This window comes from Thermobia domestica, chromosome 11 (assembly GCF_964235325.1).
Source record: "Thermobia domestica chromosome 11, izTheDome1.hap1.1, whole genome shotgun sequence".
NCBI lineage: Eukaryota > Metazoa > Arthropoda > Insecta > Zygentoma > Lepismatidae > Thermobia > Thermobia domestica.
This window is the reverse complement of record NC_137464.1, coordinates 92,951,654-92,976,397: the sequence shown is the minus strand read 5'-3', so window position 1 is coordinate 92,976,397 and position 24,744 is coordinate 92,951,654. Positions and strand designations below refer to the sequence as shown.

Below are 24,744 nucleotides of genomic sequence, written 5' to 3'. Positions count from 1 at the left end.
ATGTAACAAGAAAGCGAAAAGAAACCTTTGTGAATTTATCAGTTATTTCAAAAACCAAAAATTCCACTATTGCTTCACATATACGCCTGCCTATGTAATAAAAGAACTACATAAAAGTTCCAGTTTCTTATGATTATTTATGTAATAGAAAATAAGAAGAAATGCTTTTATTTTATTATGTTTAAAGATATGAAAAGACATTGTCTTACGCATATTAAATTAACGAAATATGATTTTGTGAGGTCAAAGGTGAATTTTGAGGGAAGAATACATTAACGTTTTTTTTTTTTTTTTTTTAATATTTTTGCAGAAATGAAGAACCATTAATGTTCACTTCATGAAACTTTTTTTCAGACAATATTTGTTACAAATAAATTTTACGGCTACACAACGATGTAGGAATAAATGGAGTATGTTATTATGAATCGGAAAATTTACATCACTGCATGGAAGAAATATGAAAAGTAAGGCAAACCAGAAGTTTCGATATAATTTTCATGTGAGACCGAACACGGTGAAGTTCAGATGGGAGTAGTTCTGAGTAGACCATAAAGAGGTCTATGGGACGACACCTAGAACATTTCATTCTGTTGTCCTAGTTCTTACTACATTTCCTGGGTCAATTTTTATTGCTGAGCTTGAAAATTGGTAAATTGTAAGCCTTTATTTTACAAATTTACGACGAAATAATACAGTAAGAAACAGATCGAACGTTGAAAAATGGAAGCCAGTGAGGCAATAATAACCAGTTATGATAAGAAAACAATAAAAGTGTTTCAACCAGTTCTTATTGTACCTATTAATATATTATTCAATGTTTATTTCATCTGTCTCTTAGCAATGACATGTACGTTAACAACTTGAACACGAGTAAGTAAAAAAAAAAAAAAAAAAGTTTCATGTGGGAGAGGAAACAAAATGATTATACGGCTCCACCCACAGAATATGACGTCAAATAACATTGTTTATCTTCGTTACGTAAGCCTCTTTCGAGTTTTCAGAGACAAAGACCAATCAGAAACGAGGCCGAAGTACAAAAAAACAAAAGAAAAGAGAGACAAGTGTAACAGTGCGTGGCACAGAAACAAACGTCCTTTCGACTGTGATGTTTATACTTGAATATGTATGAACTCGGGACGTTTTTCATACATACGCTTAACGCACATAATCATAACAGACTTTCCTCCCATAGCTCCCAACCCAACTGAACAAACGTTCAACATAAAAACTTTCCTTTTTCTCTATCGAAGAAACGCAAAGAATATAGTGGAAAACAAAACTAATAAATTATTCAATCTCTTTTACAAACATTTACGAGATGTGAGATAGTAGCTACACGTTCGAAAGATGATGTTCCTTGTCAATCGAGAAATGTTTGATAGAAAATTATGACAATCTCAGAAGCTGTTTTTGTCTATATACTATTCATAATTGCATGTGCACACCTACATTAATTTAATGACTCATTTTTCATTACTTAATGAATGTGAAATAATTTTTAAAATAATGCACATAAAATGTTATTTTCTGTTTTCAAATGAATCACCACACTTCACGCACAGCGAAAGGCATTGCAAATACTGTTCCTTCGTCTTTATACTGTGAGTCGTTCATCTCGCGACTTGCGAACGATACTTGAGAACTCCTGGTATCTAAGAGGTGTAGAGATAACGGAGGAGCCTATGCATTTCAATGCAGGCTAATTGGATGGAACAAGTTATGCGTATCCTACCGCATATGCACATTTGCGCTTGTATTAAGTTGTCTTGATTATATGGCACTAGCATTGATTACCCAATTTGCTGGGTTGAAATAAAAAACTTTCAATGCACAACTCCTTATGCCATGAGTAAAAATGACAATAAAAATTAAATATTACTATTGTGGACTGACTGAATTTGGATTTAAACAGCATCGCAAGTGTCACTCTTTATTTCAGTGTCCCCAGAAACTATATGGATTCGACACTAACACAGTCATTTTCGATCATTTTTATATATCTTCCTCCTCCCCAACTTGCGAGACTGAAATTGGATTTAAACGGTATCGGAAGTGTCATTATTCGTCTCAGAGACACCGAAAACTATGTATTCGACACTAATATCAATCAAATTCGGTCATTTTATATATATATATATATATATATATATATATATATATATATATATATATATATATATATATATATATATATATATATATATATATATATATATATATATATATATATCCCTCCTCCCCCAAGTTGTGCTGCCAAAGTGAAATGATAGAAACACTCCCAGGCCCGTTGTTGAAAATTTGATCGAGATCGGTCGGGTGTTTCAAGTGGTGCTAAGTCACTAACATAGTCACTTTCATTTTTATATATCTATATAGATTTCTGCAGCTAGTGTTCCCAGATGTAGACAAGAGTCTCTCGTCGGACGAGAAATTTTGTATTGGCGTGAAAGCTAAAGTATGTATTATACTGTAATGCTTTTACATCTGACAATTATGCCATTATTTTCTATTGACTTTATGAAAACATCATGATATATTTAGTCACACGTTGGAATGTATCGTGAGAATGATGTATAACTGTTTACGCTTTGTGTCATTGAAAATACCACGACATAAATATTTATATGTCCCAGATACAAATCACACTTACATTCTCTGTCCTTGGTGCATTGGTGAGAAACCTCGGGGCAGGTAAGGATATTTTAAAGATGTGAATTGCTACAGAAAATTGGATCATAATGAAGTGCAATGTGCAAGTCGATTGTGTATGGTACGGTATTTAAAAACTTGTTCGAGATGCTTTTTTTTTTTTTTTTTTTAAATAATCGATTCCGCTTACCAAGAATAAGTTCTTCTTTCTAATATTATAGTTATTTTATGTTTTGGAAATTTTGTCATTTAAATTTCAAGTAAACCCTCACCTTGATATATTATTATTATTATTATTATTATTATTATTATTATTATTATTATTATTATTATTATTATTATTATTATTATTATTAATAATAATAATAATAATAATAAATTATCAACTATTGGTGCAATGATAGGATTATCCAAAATGTTAACTTACCTGAGTTGGTGTGAGATGTATAAGACTGGCTAGGTGCTCCCTTTCAGGCGCAGACAAGTACTTTTGTTGCTTGAACCGCCTTTCCAGTTCATATACCTGCAACATAATAGGAACATGTCATAATTATTTATTAGATCTACTAATAACTAGGTAGCAAAGAAGATAAACTTACATAGCAGCAAAACGAATGAGCGCTGAAGTTAATATGACTAACCCTTAGTATCACAAAAAGAAATCAACTATTACAGACCGCTCAATGTGTAAAGTGTTAATTATTAAGATGGAACAATTATCGCTTGTCTTCAGTAAGTAAATAATATCGAAATGTATGGTACTAGAAACATCTAACTTTAAAATAGAAAAACGCCATTATCTGAAGAGATGTAAAATTATGTTTTCCGACTGACTGTTATATGCACTTTGAAATAATGTTGTGGGGTTAAAAGATTTAAAAAGCAGATACTACTATACATATAGTAGTAGCAGTTTTTCATTTCTTTTCACACTTTAATCAATTCAATATGAAAGCTAAGAACACATTATTTTATATTACATACATTAATTTAATGTAACATTATTTATTATTGTGGTAAATATTGCATATATATGAATATATACATACATATATATATATATATATATATATATATATATATATATATATATATATATATATATATATATATATATATAATGAATAACCCTCTGTAACCACTACAGTACAATATACGCGCAGACCCAGACTTAAGCCAATTGCGCCAATTGCATCAATTGCTCGCAATTGGGCTTTGTGCCTAAGGGGGCCTGCTCTAGAGTGAAATATATTTTTTGGCTTGTCGAGAACAGCAATAACACATTACAATTTGACTGATACCCTAGGGCAGAACAAAATTGTTCTCAATTGGGCCCGGCATTTCCTAAGGCCGACCCTGTTTATGCGCTGTGACAGAAGAGACGCACTCTCTTACTGTGGACGATAAGTCATAAATAAGAAGTAATGGTTAATTCCGAGAAAGCGTAGAAACATGAAATCTTTGTTCATTTAAAGAAATTCTGTCTCCTTTAGCCTAACGGTCATAATCGTGGGACGTTAAACTGAAAGCTTTCATTCCATTTTTCATTTACAGAAATTGTTCACATCTCCAAAGGACTATCGATTATGTGATAGAGATTGTAGTGTATTCTCACGGCATTTTTCCTTGAGACACCACTAGTTAGTTGTTTCTAATAAGCAGTCTCATACCACGCCAAAAATTGAATGCCAAATATAAAACTTGACGTTCGTCATATAGTTTGTTATCCTTATATAATTTTCAATTTTATACAGCTGTCTTTATAAGAAGAAACTTTTTATACAGCTGTCTTTATAAGAAGAAACTTTTTATACAGCTGTCTTTATAAGAAGAAACTTTTTATACAGCTGTCTTTATAAGAAGAAACTTTTTATACAGCTGTCTTTATAAGAAGAAACTTTTTATACAGCTGTATTTATAAGAAGAAACTTTTTATACAGCTGTCTTTATAAGAAGAAACTTTTTATACAGCTGTCTTTATAAGAAGAAACTTTTTATACAGCTGTATTTATAAGAAGAAACTTTTTATACAGCTGTCTTTATAAGAAGAAAGTTTTTATACAGCTGTCTTTATAAGAAGAAACTTTTTATACAGTGTGTTACAAAAAATTGTTTCAATATTTTAAGAATACATTCTTCACATCAAAGTAAGAAAAAAGTCATATGGACGTGTAGTCGGAAGTGCATAGTTTTGTAGTTATAGGGTGCCAAAAACGTGAAAAAATAAACTTTAAAGGTCCATAGTTCCACTACTATAGGACCGATCATAGTCGGATCAAAACACAACTGAGGAACTATAGTATGTGAACTATCCAAATATCTATCTTCCAGAACCTATGGTACTTGCACATTCATTTTTAGAGAGGTTGTTTGGGAGTACTTGATCACTCTCCAAAAGTACTGGAGCATTCTTAAACATGGATATTTGGATAGCTCACATAACCAGTTTCTCAGTGATGTCTTGACCCGACTACGATAGGTCCTACAGTATAGTGGGAATATGAACTTTTAAAGTTCACTTGTTTCACGTTTTTGGTACACTATAACTCCGGAACTATCCACTTTTGAGCAAGGCATTGAACTTTTTTTTTTTTAATTGATGTAAGGAACTGTTCCCAAAATACTGTGACACATTTTTAAAACACCCTGTATAAACTTTGGATAGAGAGTCTAATTTGAAAGCAGTTTTGATTTCATAGGCATAAAATCCTATACCTATGAACTATCCGCCTCTGAAACATTAACGAAGTTTTCTTATCGTCAGCTGCAAAATTTTCTAGGAGTAGAAACTAACTTTTGCTCATAGATGTTTTCCTCCTTTCAAATACTGTCTGGTTATTTGGCCTACTTGAAAGTACTCTATGTGATTCGAGAAAATCACAACTGTTTCGTCTTTTGGAAATACCAGACATCTATGAATAACTAAACCACTTCATACATTCATAATTTCATTCATTTTTAGGGATGCGCACGAGACAAGATTTGAAGCTGTCTCGTCTCGAAAATGTGCTGTAAAAGCGATGTCTCGACTCGAAAAATGTATATTTCTCTATTGGAAGAGCTTTGTCTCGACTCGAATTTTGTCTGAAAAAATCTGTCTCAACTCGTCTCGTGCGCATCTCTATTCATTTTATAAACTAGCGAACTGTATACTTTAACTCAAGAGGGAACAAAATTATACACTATGCGTATCCGTTTGTAATATAAACAAAGCAACACTGCTACAGAATTTAAGAGAGAAGGTTTTTTTGTATTGCCTAGAAAAGTATATCGAAGGCTGCTTCCAAGCAAATTTCAGATCACCAGTGAACAAAACAACTTTTGCTGTTTTCTCATTCCCGTTCTGAAATATAATATGTTCAATATCGCAACAAAATTTTCTTCGCCGCCACATGTCATAGTAATATATTTGCTGCCTTAATGGACTGTAGTCAATTTAATAATTGGCAGAGTCGACTTTAGTCAATCCTACGTTTACATCGTTCGCAGCCCTCACTTTCACAATACCTAGGTACATTAGTTAAAAGAAGAGATTGTGGAAATTTTGAATGGTTGATATTTAAGTGCCTATAGCTGGCAGTGAAAGTGCAAAGCTAATTGTTTCGTACTTGTCAAAGAAAATTATTATAAGATTGTAATTAACCGAGGCACCTGAAAAGCAATGTTCCACCTCAATTAAACCCATGTTGTTCACATCAGACCAGTAGTATTCAAAGCCCCCTTCCCCCCTCAAAAAAAGTGACTCGTAAGAACAGTAGTGCATCTTACAAGTTCAGCTCGGATAAAGGGCAATCTTACTACTTACGATACGCGTATAGCATACTACTTCAATTGAGCAGCTTTGTGTGGAAGCGGGCCAGACGGCAAAACTGGATTTACGGAAGAGGTTCATTCTGAATATTCGTATTACTGAACTACAATGTTATAGTATTTCCGAAACTTTTACTTTTAACTTTCCTTATTTAACTTCAGAAGGGAGTATCTAAGCTCTTTGGACCAATTCCTTGGGGCCGCGGTGGCTCAATGGTATAGCGTTCACCTCTGGTGCGTGGGGTCCTTGCTCGATCCCAGCTCGAGCCACGTGGACTTTGTAGTGGACAAACACCGTGTGCGTAGGTTTTCTCGTGGTTCTCCCGTTTCCTCTCACTTTATTCATGGCATCATTGCATTCATTTCTCATCATCACTGTCTCCTTTAGCTTAGCCGGCATAACGTAGGACGTAAAGCTGAAAGATTTCATCTCATTGGACCAATTCTTCAATAGCAAAACAGACCTATGTGGTAACGTTAACTTATTATTGAATTTGGTCCTTTTCTTTTAATAACCGCGTTCAATTATGCAAACCAAGTGCAAGGTACTAGAGATAAGCTTATCGGATTCGATGAGTACTACGGGGGCCGCGGTGGCTCAGTGGTAGAGCGTTCACCTCTGGTGCTTGGGGTCCCGGGTTCGATCCCAGCCCCCGCCAAGTGCACTTTGTGGCGGACAAACACCGTGTGCGTGGGTTTTCTCGGGGTTCTCCCGTTTCCTCCCACTTTCTTCATTCCACCATTTCATTCATTTCTCATCATCACCGTCTCCTTTAGCCTAACCGGCATAACCGTGGGACGTAAAACTCAAAGATTTCATTTCATTTTTTTCGATGAGTACTACTTTTGTTCCCTAATTAAGAAACTATAATCTTGACTAAACCTTTTCATAGGTATATGTAATATTCTGGAGTAAAACTTACCTGTGCTTGTGTGAAAAGTACCCGTCTTTTCCGTCGCTGTGTAAGAGGGAACTGCATGGGTTTCGTATCGCCTGTGACGCTACATGTGCTGAGGCCTCCCATATTAGACATATTCATATTCATTCCTGCCGTCGCTGACGAACCCATCAGTCGGGAAACTGTTCAATAAAGAGAAAACAAAACAAACATAGTAAAACAATTTAATAAATACAATTGCAGTACCTACAAGGAATAGGTAAAGCTGCGCACATCATTTCATTTCTATTTTATAAACGTTAACTATTATGTTTCACTGTCAGTTACAATTATAAATTGATGGGGTGGATTCCAAAAGAGCCTAAATCAATTTTTGTCAATTTTGAAATATTGGTTCTATTAAGTTCTATTTCAGCATCTCCGTATATTGAACACGGTTCCATGCCAAAACTCCACAAGTCAAATTAATTGTAGGCAAAAGAAAACAACGCTGTTTTCCAAAATGTCCTTAGTCAGCGGTATCGTCTGAAGTTATTTTCTGACTCATGCCTAAAAACACTTATTTTACGAAAAGTAGGCAACTACAAGTTTGTTTTATGTAGATTAGTTTTCTTTTACAGAAATGGAATGATGGAAACACGCACAAAATATTCGTGTCCTGAAAAACTTGCTCTTTTGGAATTGAGCTCTTCAATTATTTCTTTAAAATATATTGAAAATATGAGTGTTTGCAGGGTGCATCTATAGGATGGAATTACATGTCAGTAGTGTTAAATTAAGGAATTTTATGGATAGAGAGAAATGAAATGCACTTGCAAAGAGGATGACGTAATATACTTTTGCATTGTACATATTCTATACACATACTCACGAGCACTAATTTTCACATATAGAAAACAAGGGGAGAAAATAACTCCTTGCCGCCCGGTAATTCGCATACTGGTCGTCATGATAACTAAAATTTGCGCAAATCCTAAAATATATCGCAATAAAATATATAATTTAAAAAATTAAAAAAAAAATAGATCTTGATACCAAACTGAGAATTTATGATTTTATTCAGTTTTCAGCTTAAATATGTTAACTAATGACTTGCAAAACAGTTAGCGCACGCGCCTTTGTCATTGGAGACCCGGACTCGATTCACGACGGTGGCTCATGTGGTTCGGATCCCACGTTAAGTTGTAGGTCCACGTCTCATATAGCCTGCTGCTGAAAGGGACGCTAAACTCAAAATCAAATCAAATAACTACTTGCATTATTTTAAAAAATATATATTATAATAGCTATTTGGTAGTACGTATTGAAACTATCTTTACTCCTGAAGCTAGACAATTGGGTCCAATAATTATTTGTGGAATATGATAGATGTACAAAGCCTTGTTTGTTTATTGAAGTAGATTATCCGCAGACGCTATGATATATGAAACGTGAACCTATAGTTTTAAGGTGGAATCTGCACTACCCTAATGGGTAATATCTTTCCCATACCGGGACCCCGCACACGAAAGACAAGCGCGCTAGTTACTAGACCAGCAAGGAGGGCCAGGTGTGCATGGTGGAGTGGCATCAAGTATCGTGAATTGCAGCACGGCTGACACCAACCTTAGCTGAGGGCATGGTGACTAAATAGTAAAGGGCTCATCTCTGGTGTGAGGGTGTCTCGGGTTTGATCCTAGACCATAGAATATGAGTTTGTAATGGAAAACATCGTGTCTGTGGGAGCTACTCTCTCTTTTGATCCCTCATTCCCATTCCACTAATTCGAGAATCATCCAGAATCATTAATCATTCGCCTCATTTGAGCTGCACGGTCACATAATCATGGTAATAAAATTTAAAGAGTTCATTTCATTTCACAAACTCTAACGACACTATTGGTTATACGTTACATTTTTGGAGGTCAGGTTGTTTTAAAAAACACATTTTAAAGTACAGGTTATTTTACATGAATCCAGGCAATTCTTCGTAAGTTTTGTGTAGGAAAACAGTAAAGTAAAGAAAATAGAAGAAAGATGGGAATTAGTCTTAACTCAGTTTCCTTTTCTCTCACTTCTGGAAACGTTGAATTGATTAGAAGTTTGTTTTTTAGAGACGCAATATAAGTTTATAAAATTACTCACAAATGTATTCAAAACAGTGGTGGTTACAGCCTCGTCTCAAATACAGACAATAGTTGTCATCTATATCGTCTCATCTCGAATTTAGAAACGTAGTCCTCGTCTTGCCTTGTATTTAGTTGAAACATGTAGTTCTCGTCTCGACTCTCATCTCGGAAACGAGACGAGGATCAAGACGATGGGAGAAATGTCTTGTCTCGTGAATGACGTCTCATAAAGATCAGAAAAAGGAAAATAGAGGGAGAGATTAAACCAAAGAAAGCTTACTCTGGTAAACGTAATGCTTTGACAATTAAGAAATATCTTGTATAGTATAGGTTAAAGGAGATGAATAACAAATTGAGTTGATGAATAAAAATAACAGAAAGACGTGGAACACTGCTAAACCGCAAACTTCATGTGATTTACCAAAAACCCACATAATTTAAGATCGAACGAACTAGCAGCAACTATGTTAAGGGACAGTTCTTATAACACTTGAGGGCAGCGCTCGAAGTTCCCTTTAAATGCTGTTAGCCAATGAGTGACCTGCAGTGTTGCCACGTCTTTGTACATATCCACGTCAATTTATGCAAGAAAGAAGCGATTCATCATTCACTTACGTCTGGTTAGCTACACTCCTTCACCACACGGCAGCTTGGCATCAAAGCCTGTGATTCATGCGTCTGGCAACACGTCGATTGTGTCCTACACTTTAGCTAGGGTTCCGTACGATATGAGACGAGACGAGACCAGATAGAGTTCCTCCAATAGAAACATACAGCTTTTGTCTTGTAGGCACCCCTAGCACTAGCCATAGAACTGACCTTTCTACCACCGTTTCTAACTTTCACATTGCAGAAAGACACAAAACTGGCATCAATAATTGTTGTCTAATATAACAGTCATGTTACTTAAAATTCGAAATGAATTATACAGGGAAAAATTGTAATATTATATGTGCCCTTTAAGATGTCAATAGTCACGCGACTACTGTAGGTATCATGAGGCCATCTGAGAAGTTAAATAAAATGGCGGAGGCACATTTGATCTTCGAGCAACACAAAACCGTTTAATTAATATTGAAAAATTTGACGTGACATAACTTCACTTCAACCTAAATTAAGACCTAGAGATCAGTGTACCATTCAAGCCAACTTACGTTGGATGCACTTTGGAAACACGCACACTGACACCCACCCCAGAAGAAATTCGTCGAATTCAGAAGTGCATACTAATGATTGTTTTGAAAACACAATATGATTGGAGAAATTAAGCATGAATTTATGTGCAGAGGTTTATGCTAACTCTTTAATGTCTAAAGAAATCGACCAAGAAAGATTTTATACTGTCGTTTTTCAGATGGAACACTATTAGTACAGTAAAATTAGCTCCGAACCCGGGCATCCAAAAAAACAAAGGTTTGAGTGTTCCACATTGTTCATTACACTTTACTTTAAATGTGGTAAAAAGTCTCCGCCAAAAGACTGTCGGGTTTTGGAGGGGAGAGGGGGCGGGGGGGTTGGTATGAGTTGTTGAAATTAGTTTAGAAAAATGATAATATTATTTATTTATTTATTATTTATTTATTTATTTATTTATTTAACAATCTCCAGATATACAATCCTTGACATCTAATCTATATGCTTGACACCTATAAAACAAATACAGTAAACTCTCGATTATCTGCGATCTTCTTTACTGAAGAAAATCTACGTAGGAAAATAAAATCACAAAAAGGAAAAGGTATTTTAACACTTAAAAACAAAGCCAGTGGACTTGTTTATGAGAAAGCAAATCAACAAACTTGTCTGTTTAGGTAGTAATAATGTTATTTGTAGAGATTCACCTGTAAATTTCAATTCAATTTGACATTAAGAAGAGGTATGCATTGTAGCTCCACATAACATGTGTCTGTTTTCAAATGATCGATTAAATTGTCCAAAAGAAATTTCGTGTAGATGTATTCTTCTTTGTCCATTTTGCGCACTGTCCGGTATAAGTTTGCCGCGCCACCCAATTACAAGGATAATAGACATACCTAAAACGAAAATTATTACCTTAACGCATTAAGCACAGAGAGTTTTCATTTCTCTTCATCATTCTCATCACTATCTGAATTTGTTTCAGAAGCATATCCTCGTCTCTGTCAACACATCTTCTTCCGCATCAGAATCAGTGGCAAAATCTGTATTACTGCATCCATATCCAGCGCAATTAGTACACATGGTTGTGCACTGAAGGGCACTTCTTCGGCAATCACAGTCGCTTAAACACTCTTCTGTGCATGAACAAGAGATGAGGCGTAGCAACCATTCTGGAGCAGCAGCAAGAGTTGTTGGTGTTGGACGCAGATATCCACTGACCTTCTTCCAGCCCCATTTTAGTGTTTTTTTTTTTGAATCCATTCCACTGTTGCACTTGGTGGTAGACTCTCAGTGAATGTTCCGTTGCTGCAGCTTTCGTTGGAGGTAGAGTAGCTAACTTAAACTCACCTTGCACTGGCTGTCTTGCAACTGTCATTAAATATATCTGGTGACGTAAAGCATCCAAATTTCGTGTATTGTGGAAATCATTTAAAGATAGAAAAAAATCATGGCCAGCTTCAGCAATATCGTCTGCCTGTGCATTAGGATAATAAAAAATAAGCAATTTTTTTCTGAGTTCCTCATCACTTTTAACTTTTTTAAATGGGGCTGTCTTACCTTTCCTATATATTGAGGACACAGAGTCACAGCCTGTAAAGGCATAAACACACAACAGAACTTACTTCATGTCCCCTATTTCATGCTGCATTTCTTGAATATTGTAAATTTTATTTGACTGATTTCCTTTACCAGGCACAATCATCTTTAAGCGTAAGCTGCAGTATGGGGGAGCAAGAGTAATTAACAAAACCAACAGATCAGTATCATCACCTATTACTCGCACCTCCATCCCATTTTGAGCCTCTGCGATTGCTGTCGAAACAATCAAAATGTCTGCAGCCCCATATGCTTGAAGCACATGACACCTTCTTTCCTTCAAGTGTAATGTCAGAAGGGATATTAACTGTTCCTTGTTGTTCTGGTTGGCAAGGAAATCACTCTGCCCAAAGGTGACGTGAATGTGGTCTACTTTCACATCTATGTTGCTAGCTGAGCGAGACCTTCGCAGATGTTCCTCATCTTTTGTGTTGAGTTCTTCCCTATAACCATCGAACACGACAGTAGCTCTTCCGTAATGGGAGAGAACATAGTCACTATATTGTCGGCATATTACTTGAAACGTTGCAGGGCGTTACCAAACAACACGATGTAGAAGATGCCCTCCATCGACCACATATGATACCATCAGTGGCATCTCATCATCAGGAGGTGGATTGGTTCCTGCACTTGGTAACACTTTTAGGATTGAAGACTTTGTTCCTTTCCTCATCAAACCAGTTTCATCGAACAGTGAGGGAATGTATGTACATAGTTCATACTTAAATATTTCTCTTAAATGTTTTTCTGTTCTCACACTACAAACCATGCGATGGAACAACTGGTTGGGGTTGACGTGAGTGGTGTCATTTCGGATGGTGACAGATTTTGTCACGGCTGCTAACGATTTGACGATATACTTTCTATTTAAATGGATTTCACTGAATTTCAGCCCTTCAATCTCTTTTATTGCAGAAAGACCAATATCACTGGTCTCGTCACAATTTGTAGTAGAGTCAGCCAATACACCTGTAAAGAGAGAAGAAGCTGAGGTTTTGTAAAAGGGTTGTGTAGTCGAAACCAAGTTATTAAAACTTTTAGGTGCTTGGCATTTAGCTTCTGGTTTGCATCACGTAACTCTACGTGTTGCTCTGAGGAAGCATAATTAATAGATGCAAATCTCTTAACTGCCTCTACGATTCTGGAGCTTGCAGGCATCGGCTTCACCCATGTAGCGATAGTTGATGCAGTGATTCCTCTGCCGCCAGTCAACCCACCGCTGCTTTTCATCGCCCGCATTAACACTTGTTCGATGGTCATATCGGTCCAAACACCGCACCAAAATTGGTTACTTCGGCGAATGGTGAAGAACCCTCTGGTGATAAATTTGTTGAACTCTTCTTCGGGTAATATACTCAGTAGATGTAGGCAATCTTGCAAGTACACATGCGCCGATTTCGCATAATTCAAGTGTCCAGTGGCATGGAGAAAAGGCAGTATTTGCTGCACACAGTGAAGATGGAGGTAAAAATCTCCAGTTCTCTCTGCTTTTATGAACATCTTGATAAGATGTACCATTTCTATGAATTGAATCCACAATTTTTGTGTTCTACCATGTTCCTTGAAATTCTGCAGCTACTCATCTAAAGTATTTGCTAAATTCTTGACTGCAGTAGACCTCACTATCTCATCAGCACCTATTGTCCAAGAAGTTAATTGCGAATAGAGTGCCTTTAAATTTTCCTTGTTAACATCAGGATCGTGTGTCTCAAGGAAAACTGTTATAAGGGCTTCTTGGGTTAGGAACAAAGCACGAATAGATCTGGAATATGCTTTCCCCTGCATCATTTGCGGAATGCTGTTTTTTTGCGTATACTTGACTCCACACCTCTTCCAAACCACTTCCAGCCATTATGTAACCTACTGATCCTATAAAAGAAAGGAGAAAGTGAAACCCTCCAAGGCGAATGAATAATGAATTCAGAGGGCTACTGAGAGGAGCTGCAGCTAGTGATAGGAAAGTGATACGTGTAGTAGTATCAGTTATCACTACTACTAAGTACTTCTCGTCCCCAAGCACAATTTATTCTTATTGCGTCTTCACGGATACCTTTTATCAACTCAACTCTCTGTACTTCACTCCATTCTTCTTGGTATGGATATCTGCATTTCGATACGTCCACACATTGGCGACCACACAAGAAACACTGTGTTTTGAAGTCAAATGGAGCACGGGGAGTTTGTCTAAACTCAGGATTTGGAACTGTTGGGGGTGGCTTGGGTTTTAAAGTGTAGCGCCTACGACACTCCTTATGCACTTCCAACACTACTTCCTTTTCGAATTTCTCCTTCACACCATCTTGCTTAATTTCACTACACTCTATTATTCTATCTCTCCCTTTTTGAGTTAACCGAATAAGTTCACCACCTTTATCAACACAAGGTTGCAATACACAACTCATACTTACAATGATAATAATATCGTTTTCACGCCCACAAAGCACATCAAAACTGTTATGAAACAACTACCGGTAATACCACTTGTTGTACTTGATCAGTGTCTTTATATGGAAGACATAGTAAATTATCAGAAATAGGTTTTAAACGTAAAAGGTAAAGTAGATACACAAGAGAATGTCGTTTACATTTTTTTAAACATTAATCTTAAAATAATAATTATGCATGTTGATTTAAAAATAACAATACGCAGAGGAAATGTTGAGATTTTGTAATTTAGAGACATCTGCAGAGCAGAAATATAACTGTATCTTTAACAAACAAAAAATAATTTTCTAAACTCTTTCCTTCTACCCCTTCCCTCTCCCAAACCCGACACTATTTCTGCGGAGACTTTTTACCACACTTAGAGTAAAGGGTAATAAATAATTTGGAACAGCCAAACCTTTGTTTTTTTGGATGCCCGGGTTTAGGTGTTTTTCTGCCTAATTTTACTGTACTATATACATATTTTTCGATACCTCCTGTATTATATTGCTTTTAGTTTTCTGTTAATTTTAACGAGAAAGACGATCATCCTCCTAAAATTGCTCCTAAACTAGTGAACAAGTAGATGTCAGTCAACAGAAAAACTTTACACTTCAAAGGAAATTATACTTTCTATCGTATCCGTTGGTGGATATAAAAAATTTATTTATGCAAAGATTTTTTTAACGATGTTGACCATGCATGTCTACGCAATCTTTACTTTTTGTCTCATTGGTTTATACAAGGGAAATATCTTTCCGTTTTCTTTGAAATTAACTGGATTTTCTTTTATTATGTGATTTTTACTGATTTTTTCTTCAAGTATGGCAGTCTAGTACTTAGAGCGTTGGACTGACGTCCGCGTAATCCTGGGTTCGATTCCCGCCCGGTGCTTCCCCATTTTCGGAATCCTCCCAACGTCGTAAGGCAAACTGAGGAGCCACGTGAATAAAAGACATGACGGCCATTAGGTCTAGAAAGCTCCTAATACTCCTTGTTAGAGACAGGGTGACTACGTGTTAATTGCTACGCTGGAAGTAATTTAGCATGTCGCTAACAGATGGTGTTCGAGCGGCTCAGGGTCACAAAGGGCTGTTACTCTAAGTGGCTTGGTTCTTCAAGTATAGTTAGATGTCCCTTACCTTACCCCCTTGGAGCTACAACTCTTAGTGGGCTTTGGCCTCTTTCACCATCTATCTCCACTCCGTTTTGTTTATGAACTTTTCTGTCCATTTCCAGACCTTCATTGTTAAGTTGAATGTTTCTTCCTTTTTTCAAAATAGAATTTGCGTTAAAGTTAATAGACCTTATGCAGAGCCGTTTTTTAGCGTTGTATTAAGAGCTTGACAACGTGTGATGCTATCTTCCCGTGTTTAGTAACACGTAAGTGAAGTTAACAACGATTCATATCGAAAAAGGAGAAACCTCAAACTTTCCGCAGGATTGTCCAAATAAAATAGGAGAAATCAATATAAGAGAGTGCATTACTCACTGTACTTGATTTCTCCTAAAGTTCTTGGACAACTCTGCGAAAAAGTCGATGTTGGCCTTTTTCGATATAAATCGTTGGTAACTTCACTTGCGTGTTACTAAATACGGAAGTTAGCATCACGTGTTAGTCAAGCTCTTAATACAACATTATGAACGATTCTGTATAAGGCCCAATATTACTAAAATTATATTTGATTATTAAATATTAAAATTATATAACAAGAAAATAATTTTTAGTAATTAAGTACAAAAGTACAAACTAACTATAAAGAAAACACAAAAATAACTCCCTATATAAAGCAATGGGCTAAAAACGAAGATGGCGCTTGTATTCAACATCGTTAATGTAAGGTGTGTAATTTAGAAACCGACTTGACTGTATACACTGTCATATTTGTTGATCAAACAAATGTACTCCATGTTATTTCCATTTGAAGAAAGGTAGATAATGAATCCTTCGTATATAAAAATCTATAATGTCGATCATTTTGTCTGTTAATGTGATTTAAGGAGAGAGAAAGAGAAATAAGGATTTTTAAAAGCTCAGGGGGAGGGAGAAGAAGAGACGTAAAAGTACACTCCATATCCTCTCTGCCTCCCTCCTTCCTCACTTTTTCTCTCCATTTGGCCTGGGAGTGAGAGTAAACACTTTGAAAAGTTTTGGTGGAAAATGGATGTGAGAACAGCAAGCTTCCACCTTCTCAGTTTCGGTCGGCATTTACTTAAGTTCCATAGGAGGCTCTCGGTTGGTTTGCTACCGAACCGTGAATCTGGAGTGAACATTGAGACATTTTAAATGTTCCAGGAGACACTTTGGGAACACGTTCTGAGAGGAGGGATTATATGCTCTCCTAACTATCACTCTAAAAGAAATCCCTCGATCTCTCTGCACGTGTCAATAATACTTAAAACAAAAAAAGCACTGAAGATAGAGAAAGACAGTGAATAAATATTTCGAACTTTATTCCTTCTTTTTTATAATCTTCCCCATCTCTCTCTTTCTCTCTCTCTCTCTCTCTCTCTCTCTCTCTTTGTCTCTCTCTCTAACACACACAAGCGTTACTGATAACATTTTTAAACAAGAAAACAAATCATTCGTTATTGAATACCACCCTGGTTTAACTTAGGTAATGTTTAGTCTGTACAATGGCACCCATTACTGTTATTTCTGGCATTCTAGACTGGAAATCGCTGCATCTTAATTGAAATAGTTCTCCAATCGCCTTGATGCTGAATCAACACCGAAAAAATCTGTGGCCACAGTTATTCGTTTACATTAGGCTTTCTTAACCTGTTATTTCGCGTCACGACTTCCCTTCCTTTACATCCTCTTCCCAGCGACACCCATAAGTAATTTCCGTTTGTAATAATCTTTCTGATTATTACTGCTTATCGCTTACACTTGTATATGTATGTAAGCCTTATATAGGAATAGGAATAACAGTTTGGAAGGAATTACCAGGTATAGAAATAAAAAATATGCCTATCAATATAAGAAACTGAACAATATTTTTTAATAATTTGAGATTAAATTCCATCTCAAGTACTGTATATTCATTTTTTTTTTCTTTTTTCGCATGATTTGTTCACATTATTGTTTGGTTTCAGTGACAAAGATGTGTGTCTAAGAAAGGAAGTAGAACGGCAACGAAGAAAAGGAATGAACCTACACTTGACACTATGTTTCATGCCAGGTTTCGCGTAAACTATTATATTCATCCAAATGCCAAACAAATAATTTTCACATTCTCAGATGTTGTGCACTAATAATAGCAGAAAACATGCATTACTACTGATATTAGTGTGTTTAGCTATTTGTATACACTCCTCAGTTATCTCCAGACACCTGTCCTTAATTTTTCAAATAGATCTAGTAATGTAAATCTCACTTTGAACAAACAAATGTAAAATTACAAATACATCACTTTTCTATAAGCTGCAGAGATCTATGTACTTTGATTGTAACCAGCCACCTAAACCGGAAACGAAAATTACGTTTTCTGCATCAGCGTATATCTGCGCAAGGTTGAGATTTTTGTGCCACTAAAAAAGTGCGTGACAGAGAGCAATCGTAGCCAAGTGGCGGCTTACGAGTATGTTTCATCCACGACTGAAAATAACAACATTTTTTGATTCGTTCTTTGTTTTTGTTTTTTTTTTAAACCCCATACGTAACAGAAAGAAAGTAATTGGCAGTCGTAACATACTTGAATCGAGACTTGATGCTCATAAATATGAAAACGTTTTATTTAATTTTTGGTTACTTATTTCTATACTAACCTGCTAGATCTTATTTTATTTTATTTTATTTTTATAGAGGAAAATGTAAATTTTATTGAGTTACTTTATAATCTTTGTAATTCAGGCCCTAATTGTCCTCCACATATGAAACAAGAAGCAATATACGCAGAATAGAATACGCAGATTCAGAAAATGTATGAGTTACGCACATTGAGTAACCGTTGAATCAGAAAGTGGTCTGCAGCAAAATGAAAAACGATCCCCGAATATGGTTCTTATTTTGCCCTGGCCCGCATTGTACAAAATTGACCATCACGGATTTAAAGAATCAGTAACTAGGCCTGTGGATGCAAGCTGACGGATGCAGAGGTCGAGAGCCGCTAGGGGCTCGCTTCTTGTTCCTCGTATTATGTTAGCATGTAATTGACTAACGATTTATCTACCAGCGATTTATAATTTTACTTACTAATCTTACAAAGTGGTGGTTATTTCTGTATTATATAGTGGAAGATACAGAAAATGAGAAATGAAAATAGAGAATGAAGGTTAGTAGAGAGGAAAAGAGACGAAAGGGAGCAAGAATGAATGGATAGTAACAAACCACAATAAAAAAAAAAAAACGGAAGAGGAAAATACTCCTGCCGGATAAAGAAAAAAATAAAACTTCTGGTTCTGATGCAGCCAAGCAGCGTGGCGGATCGTTTTGTTGAGGGATGTAGATGGGATTGGTGAGAAAACCAGTTACGACGGACCAACACACAGAGCGCTTTTTCCTCATTGGATGGTTTGGTTGCTGAGTTCCTCATCGACCAAAGGAGAGCGGGAGGTAGAAAGATACAAACGAACCCCCTCTCCCAGCAGCAAAAGAAACCCGCATTGTTGGCGAGGGAGAACGGACCAGGAAATCAATTCATTGTACTATCCATCTTTCTCTCCCTCACTCATTCAATCCTGTTGAAAACTTGCTCCCCTTTTTTAACACCCTCACAAACTGAAAATGGACTTTCTTTTATTATGTATGATATATTCCTTACTTTTTTCTGAACAAAAAATACGACCCGCAGAGAAAATATGTAGTATTTTCATATTATCGTTTCAATTTTAATGATATATAAAAGGTACATTCAGAACAGGCTATTTTTTACTATGAAAATAAAAATCTTATATGGTATGGTTTGTGATTTTGATCAACGTCCTTAACCCCTACAGCCAGTTTTTGAGGCATTGTAACCTCAACAAATTTGAATCTGCAACCACACGTATCGTAAGCAAGCACTTTAATCATCTGAAGAGTTTGTACTTCTAAAAATAAAATAAAATAAAAATCAACTGGTTCACAGGTTTTATGACTCTACATCCGAAAAGAGCAATTCCTGGATGCACGTTCGTGAGTGTGTATTCATCTAACTAACAGTCGCACTGTTTAACGAATAAAAAAATAAAATAAAATACAGTTTTCAGAGAATTTTTTAAAGCTTTTCCCCCCTTATACTTATTTCTAAGCAAGAGTAATTCAATTATGACAAATAAGAACAAGAAAAGAGAAAAGAAATTTTTAAAAAAATAGCTATTAGTCCTTTTAGAGATTCAGTTGAATGGGGTCCTGAATAATGAAAAATTCAACAATCCTGAAAGATAATGTGGGGTCTCTAACTTTTATTTCAAAATATTTTACAAGAGCTCTTATGGAGTATCCCCCCTTCTTTTCCTACCGTATCATTTTTCCATTATTTCATCTTTATTTTTACACTTATGATTTGTTACCTTAACCTCTGTGTTACGTAGCCGAAATCCTCTAATATTACTCCAAAAATTAGCTATTTTCAAACCTGCAAACTCAGTTACAACAAAAACATTTCACAATCTTTGAAATATTTAATATTTAAACTTTTTTATTTTACTACTTTATTATTGTGCTTACCTATTAAATTATGAACTTACATTTTTTTCTAAACATCCATATTCAAACTTAGCAATAAAATGACATTTTGCAAAAGCTCTTATGCGGTCTATGCTTAAATTGTCTTGGGTATCTTGTTGAACATTAACCCATTTTAATTACAAATTATTAATTTAAAACCCATATTATGATAAGTTCATATAAATTTTTTATATATTTTTTCAATTTTTAACAATGAAAATTATTATATTTTATATAGAAAAAATATTTTTTTATAATTTTGTTTTATTGTGAAACAAACGACAGACAAGGTAAAAGAGATAAACAGATGATGGGTAGAAAAGAAAGAAACAAAAATGATATGAGAAAACAGCAATTGAGTCTGTACAGTTAGTTATTGGTGTCTGATGAATCCAAAATGTTAGTTGGTGAAACTATCACAGGTATGTAGTTTTTAAATGGGAATACGCATATTGTTTTGCTCAAAAAATAGTTTATTTGTGTTTAAAAAAAAATTCTTCTAATAATTTGCCAGGATGTAATGTATCTAAAACGGAAGCCACAATGCCTCGTTAGTAACAGTAGCCCGATGGTCACAAGTAACCTGTACAATATGTTGGCCTACTTAGTTGAAATTTACACCTTCGGGGCCCCAAGTGCCGCTCGATTCAATGGCTCTTTTCAAGAATATGTAGACCCTATCGAGAGAATATTCCTATGTATTGTCAAAATTCATGTTTCTGTTCTATTATATTCTCAGTTTTCCTAAAAATTTCTTCCAATTTTTAAAATTTTAATCATTTGACGCTGTTAAATTAGAACGGGTCAAATTTTAAAAATTGAATAATGTGCAGAGTTTAAAATACAATAAACTTTGATTTCACCTTCTTCGCTGGTCGAGTTACTAGCGCGTGCGTCTTTGGTGCGAGGGTCCCGGGTCCGATTTCCGGTGAGAAAGCCATAAAATTTGAACACAGAAGTAAGCAGAACAGAAGTAAGCAAGCAATACTATATAAATTACTTATATCTCAAGTGTATGATGCTGTTAAAATCGTTACTACAAAATACTAGTTTTATTATATTGGATACGGATGGTGTTTAGTTTCAACTAAGCGATTTAGAACGGCTGTACCATAAAATTGGTGCGGAAACTCAGTTCCCTCGGGCTCGTTCTGAATTTAATCCCTTCCTATCTCCTTAAATTTTGATTTATGTTATCTTTTCGTTGCGAACTCGAAGTTTATCTCGTTGCGATCTCTTTCATACGAGATTTATCTTCCCTGCCCATAATATTTCTCCTAACTTAGTCGCTTTAATCTAATAACTATTCCCACCACATGCAATAAAGAGTGCATTCTGCAAACAGTGCATAACCTACAGTATATATCGCGTATATCAAGAAATGCCTTAAAATTCCAAGTAAGCTTGTGATTTAAAAAAAAATTAGCACAGTATTTTAAGACAATTTTTGAAATCTTTAGATTCTCGGTTATTCCCGTCAAGCTGAAGAGGTAGGCCAAGTGATAAGCGTAGACAAGTGAGATTGTTGTGAGAGTGACCTAGTAACAGTCTAATTATATTATATCTAACCTTGTTTACCCAATTAATATCAAAGTAATCTTATCCAGTTATTGTGTAAGTTCTGTTTAAGACTACTTCAATAAATACGTGTATTAATACTTACTCTCTAGACTCATGTAACTTTTTATTATATTTCACTCATAACGCCACTTCTATTAAGACTCTCTTTTTATAGTAATCGACTCTCATATCATTATATAAAATGGTTATTAATTTCTTAATAATCTTCTGAATTTAATGAAACAATCTCTTCACATTTTAATACATTTATTTGGGTTTACTGTTTTTAGTTGTTGCTTACTACATTTTGTCGCATGAGAAGCAGAGAAAAGTAACTCCATTTTCGTAGGTTTACAGGCGAGAGGACAAAAATATTATTTTCTTAGAAAGATGTGTTTTTAATAAGATGGTAATTGAGTTACATTACAACAGATGATCCAAAAGGAGAACAGATGACGTTACGTTCCATTTACACCAAGTGGGGCTTTCAAAATTATCTCCAAACATGAAGAAAACGAAAACAGCATTTTTGGAGTTAGGTTCCTCTGGTTCTCATGTAACGATTTGTAGGCACTTTCTGATCAAAGCTTATTCCGCATATAATTCCCATAACAATTAACAATCAACTCTCCCCAAAAATTGAGCAATAACCATACAATTATATTTAATAAAATAAATTTTAACCCCTTCTTCTCTTACAGTTAAGATGAACACTCCTTACGCACACTTAAGATATATAAAATGTATTCCTCTTTCCCTTAGAACAGGAAGTTTCAAAAAACGCTGAGACATATGTCCATTTATCTTTAGCAATGAGTTTATATAATGAGCTTCACGTTCCTAGCTTGACAGGTTTCGTGAGATACTCTATTTTCCGCATAAATTTTGGCTCCGTCACATCTCCCTTACGGTACGCCCTCGAATCAAAATGGCATGATAATAGCCTAGCTCAAGATAGGTACTAACTATATTCCAAAAATTAATTTCAAATTCTTCAGCCATTTTCTTGTGATAGAATCACTAACTCAGATAATGTCTCTTTCAATGTAGCGGGAAAAAAATACATAAAATAGCTCCCTTTTCTCCCTAAAAATGGGAATTTCAATATCGTTGGACACATATCCGTTTATTTGTAATGATGTGTTTATACACCGAATTATATGTTCCTACCTTGACAGGGTTGTGAGATACTATATCTTTCGTATAAATTATGTCTCTGCTCCCCGCCCTCTTTAGGGTAAACATTTTAATCAAATTGACATTATAAAAAAACAGTTTAAGGTTCCAAAATTCAATTCAAACTGCTCAATGTCAGTTGTTTTGTCGTGATTCGATCATTCACAAGATCAAATTCATTTTTATGCATTAGATTATTTTGTCGTTGGCAATTGTCGTACCACGTAGCAAAAGCATAGCGATTGATATGTGACACCAGACCACGACTTCAAGTTGGAGTATTGACAAGCCAGGAACTAAAGAAGAAAGAGCGGGTGGGGAGAAAAGTGCAGAGAAGTGATAGCAGTACGGTATTCCGCCATTGCCTGTCGCCATTGTTTTAATTAACACAAGTTTTCGTCTATTTACTGAGAATGGAAGAAAAATATGACGTCATAGATAATCGAGTTATATATGTCTATTATAGAATGTAGATCACAGATATCAGTGGTAGAGCGTTCACCTCCGGTGCTTGGGGTCCCTGGGTCGATCCCAGCTCGCGCCGTGTGGACTTTGTGGTGGTGAACAAACACCGAGCTCGTGGGTTTTCTCGGGGTTCTCCAGTTTCCTCCCACTTTCTTCATTCCACCATTTCACTCATTTCTCATAATCACCGTCTCCTTTAGCCTAACTGGCATAACTGTGGAACGTAAAACTTACAGATTTCATTTCACTTCATAGATCACAGAGAGTTGAAAAAAGGCCGAAGAATACAAATATTCCCAAGATTTAGATAACCCAAATTACAACTCAGTAATGTGGGTTGCCGACTATACAGTTTTTTTTTTTTTTAAATAACATAAAGAAACTAAACTGTCAAAATACTTCATAACATATAACAACATACGAAATTTTGAATTTTTATGAACAACATATAACAACATTTAAATAGATTTTGAATTTTTACAAGTTTTACAAGTAACTATGTTTACAGTAACGACAACACTCATTCTTTCCACACCCTTTTGGTTAGTGACACTGTGATTTTTCAATATTCTCCCCTCATTTGAGATATGTAAACATTTTACAGCTGGTTTGATCTCTATTCTAATATCTCATCTGGATATCCCATCTTCCCTTCCATTTTCCTTTCAGACAGCAATCATTGATTTTTTTCCTTCGGATTGACAAAATCTACCTTTCGTTTAGGACTCTCAAAATTTCGTCATTTTATAACATATCCAACGTTCGTCATTTCACTTACTGCCCATGTCTCTAACCCGTACAACAACGCAACAATCCACAACAAGATCGTGATGAAGCGTTTCTTAAATTTTCTTTACTTTCGTCGAAACTTTTATAACAGTTGAGTTTTCTTTCTGTAAAATGTTTGCTTCTTTTGAGATTTCGTGTTGGCACATCTCTTGTATTTCTTTATAGTGCCAGGTAATCACGTTTCATAAGTACCGGTAGTGGGAACATTTTCACATCTTCTCTTTTTTCCTCTCGTAAACGAGCATACATTTGATTCGTCTTGTCCTTCTTTTCTTATACATTTCATGATTCATTTTCTTCCTCTTTCTTCTTGTTTTATGCCTTTCTTTCAGTAGCTCGCTTAGAAGTACAAGAAATAGCTGAAATGCTTCAATATATTATATTTTCTGCTACTGCCGCTATGTCGTTGGCGATCTTTACTGTGCAGAAAAAATTGCAGAAGTTTTCTTCTTTATTCCATTCTTTTGATCACCATC

The 24,744-nt window shown here is 35.4% G+C and overlaps 1 protein-coding gene across 1 annotated transcript in view; it reads right to left on the bottom strand.

Moving 5' to 3' along the window:
- The window catches only part of scro (scarecrow), a 127,879-nt gene that overhangs the window by 42,675 nt on the left and 60,460 nt on the right, over window positions 1-24,744 (bottom strand). The window contains exons 2-3 of the mRNA XM_081730825.1: window positions 7,383-7,540; window positions 3,077-3,172 (exon numbers count right to left, since the gene is read on the bottom strand). Coding sequence (XP_081586951.1) covers window positions 3,077-3,172; window positions 7,383-7,540 — 254 coding nt within the window. The remainder of the gene's footprint in view (window positions 1-3,076; window positions 3,173-7,382; window positions 7,541-24,744) is intronic.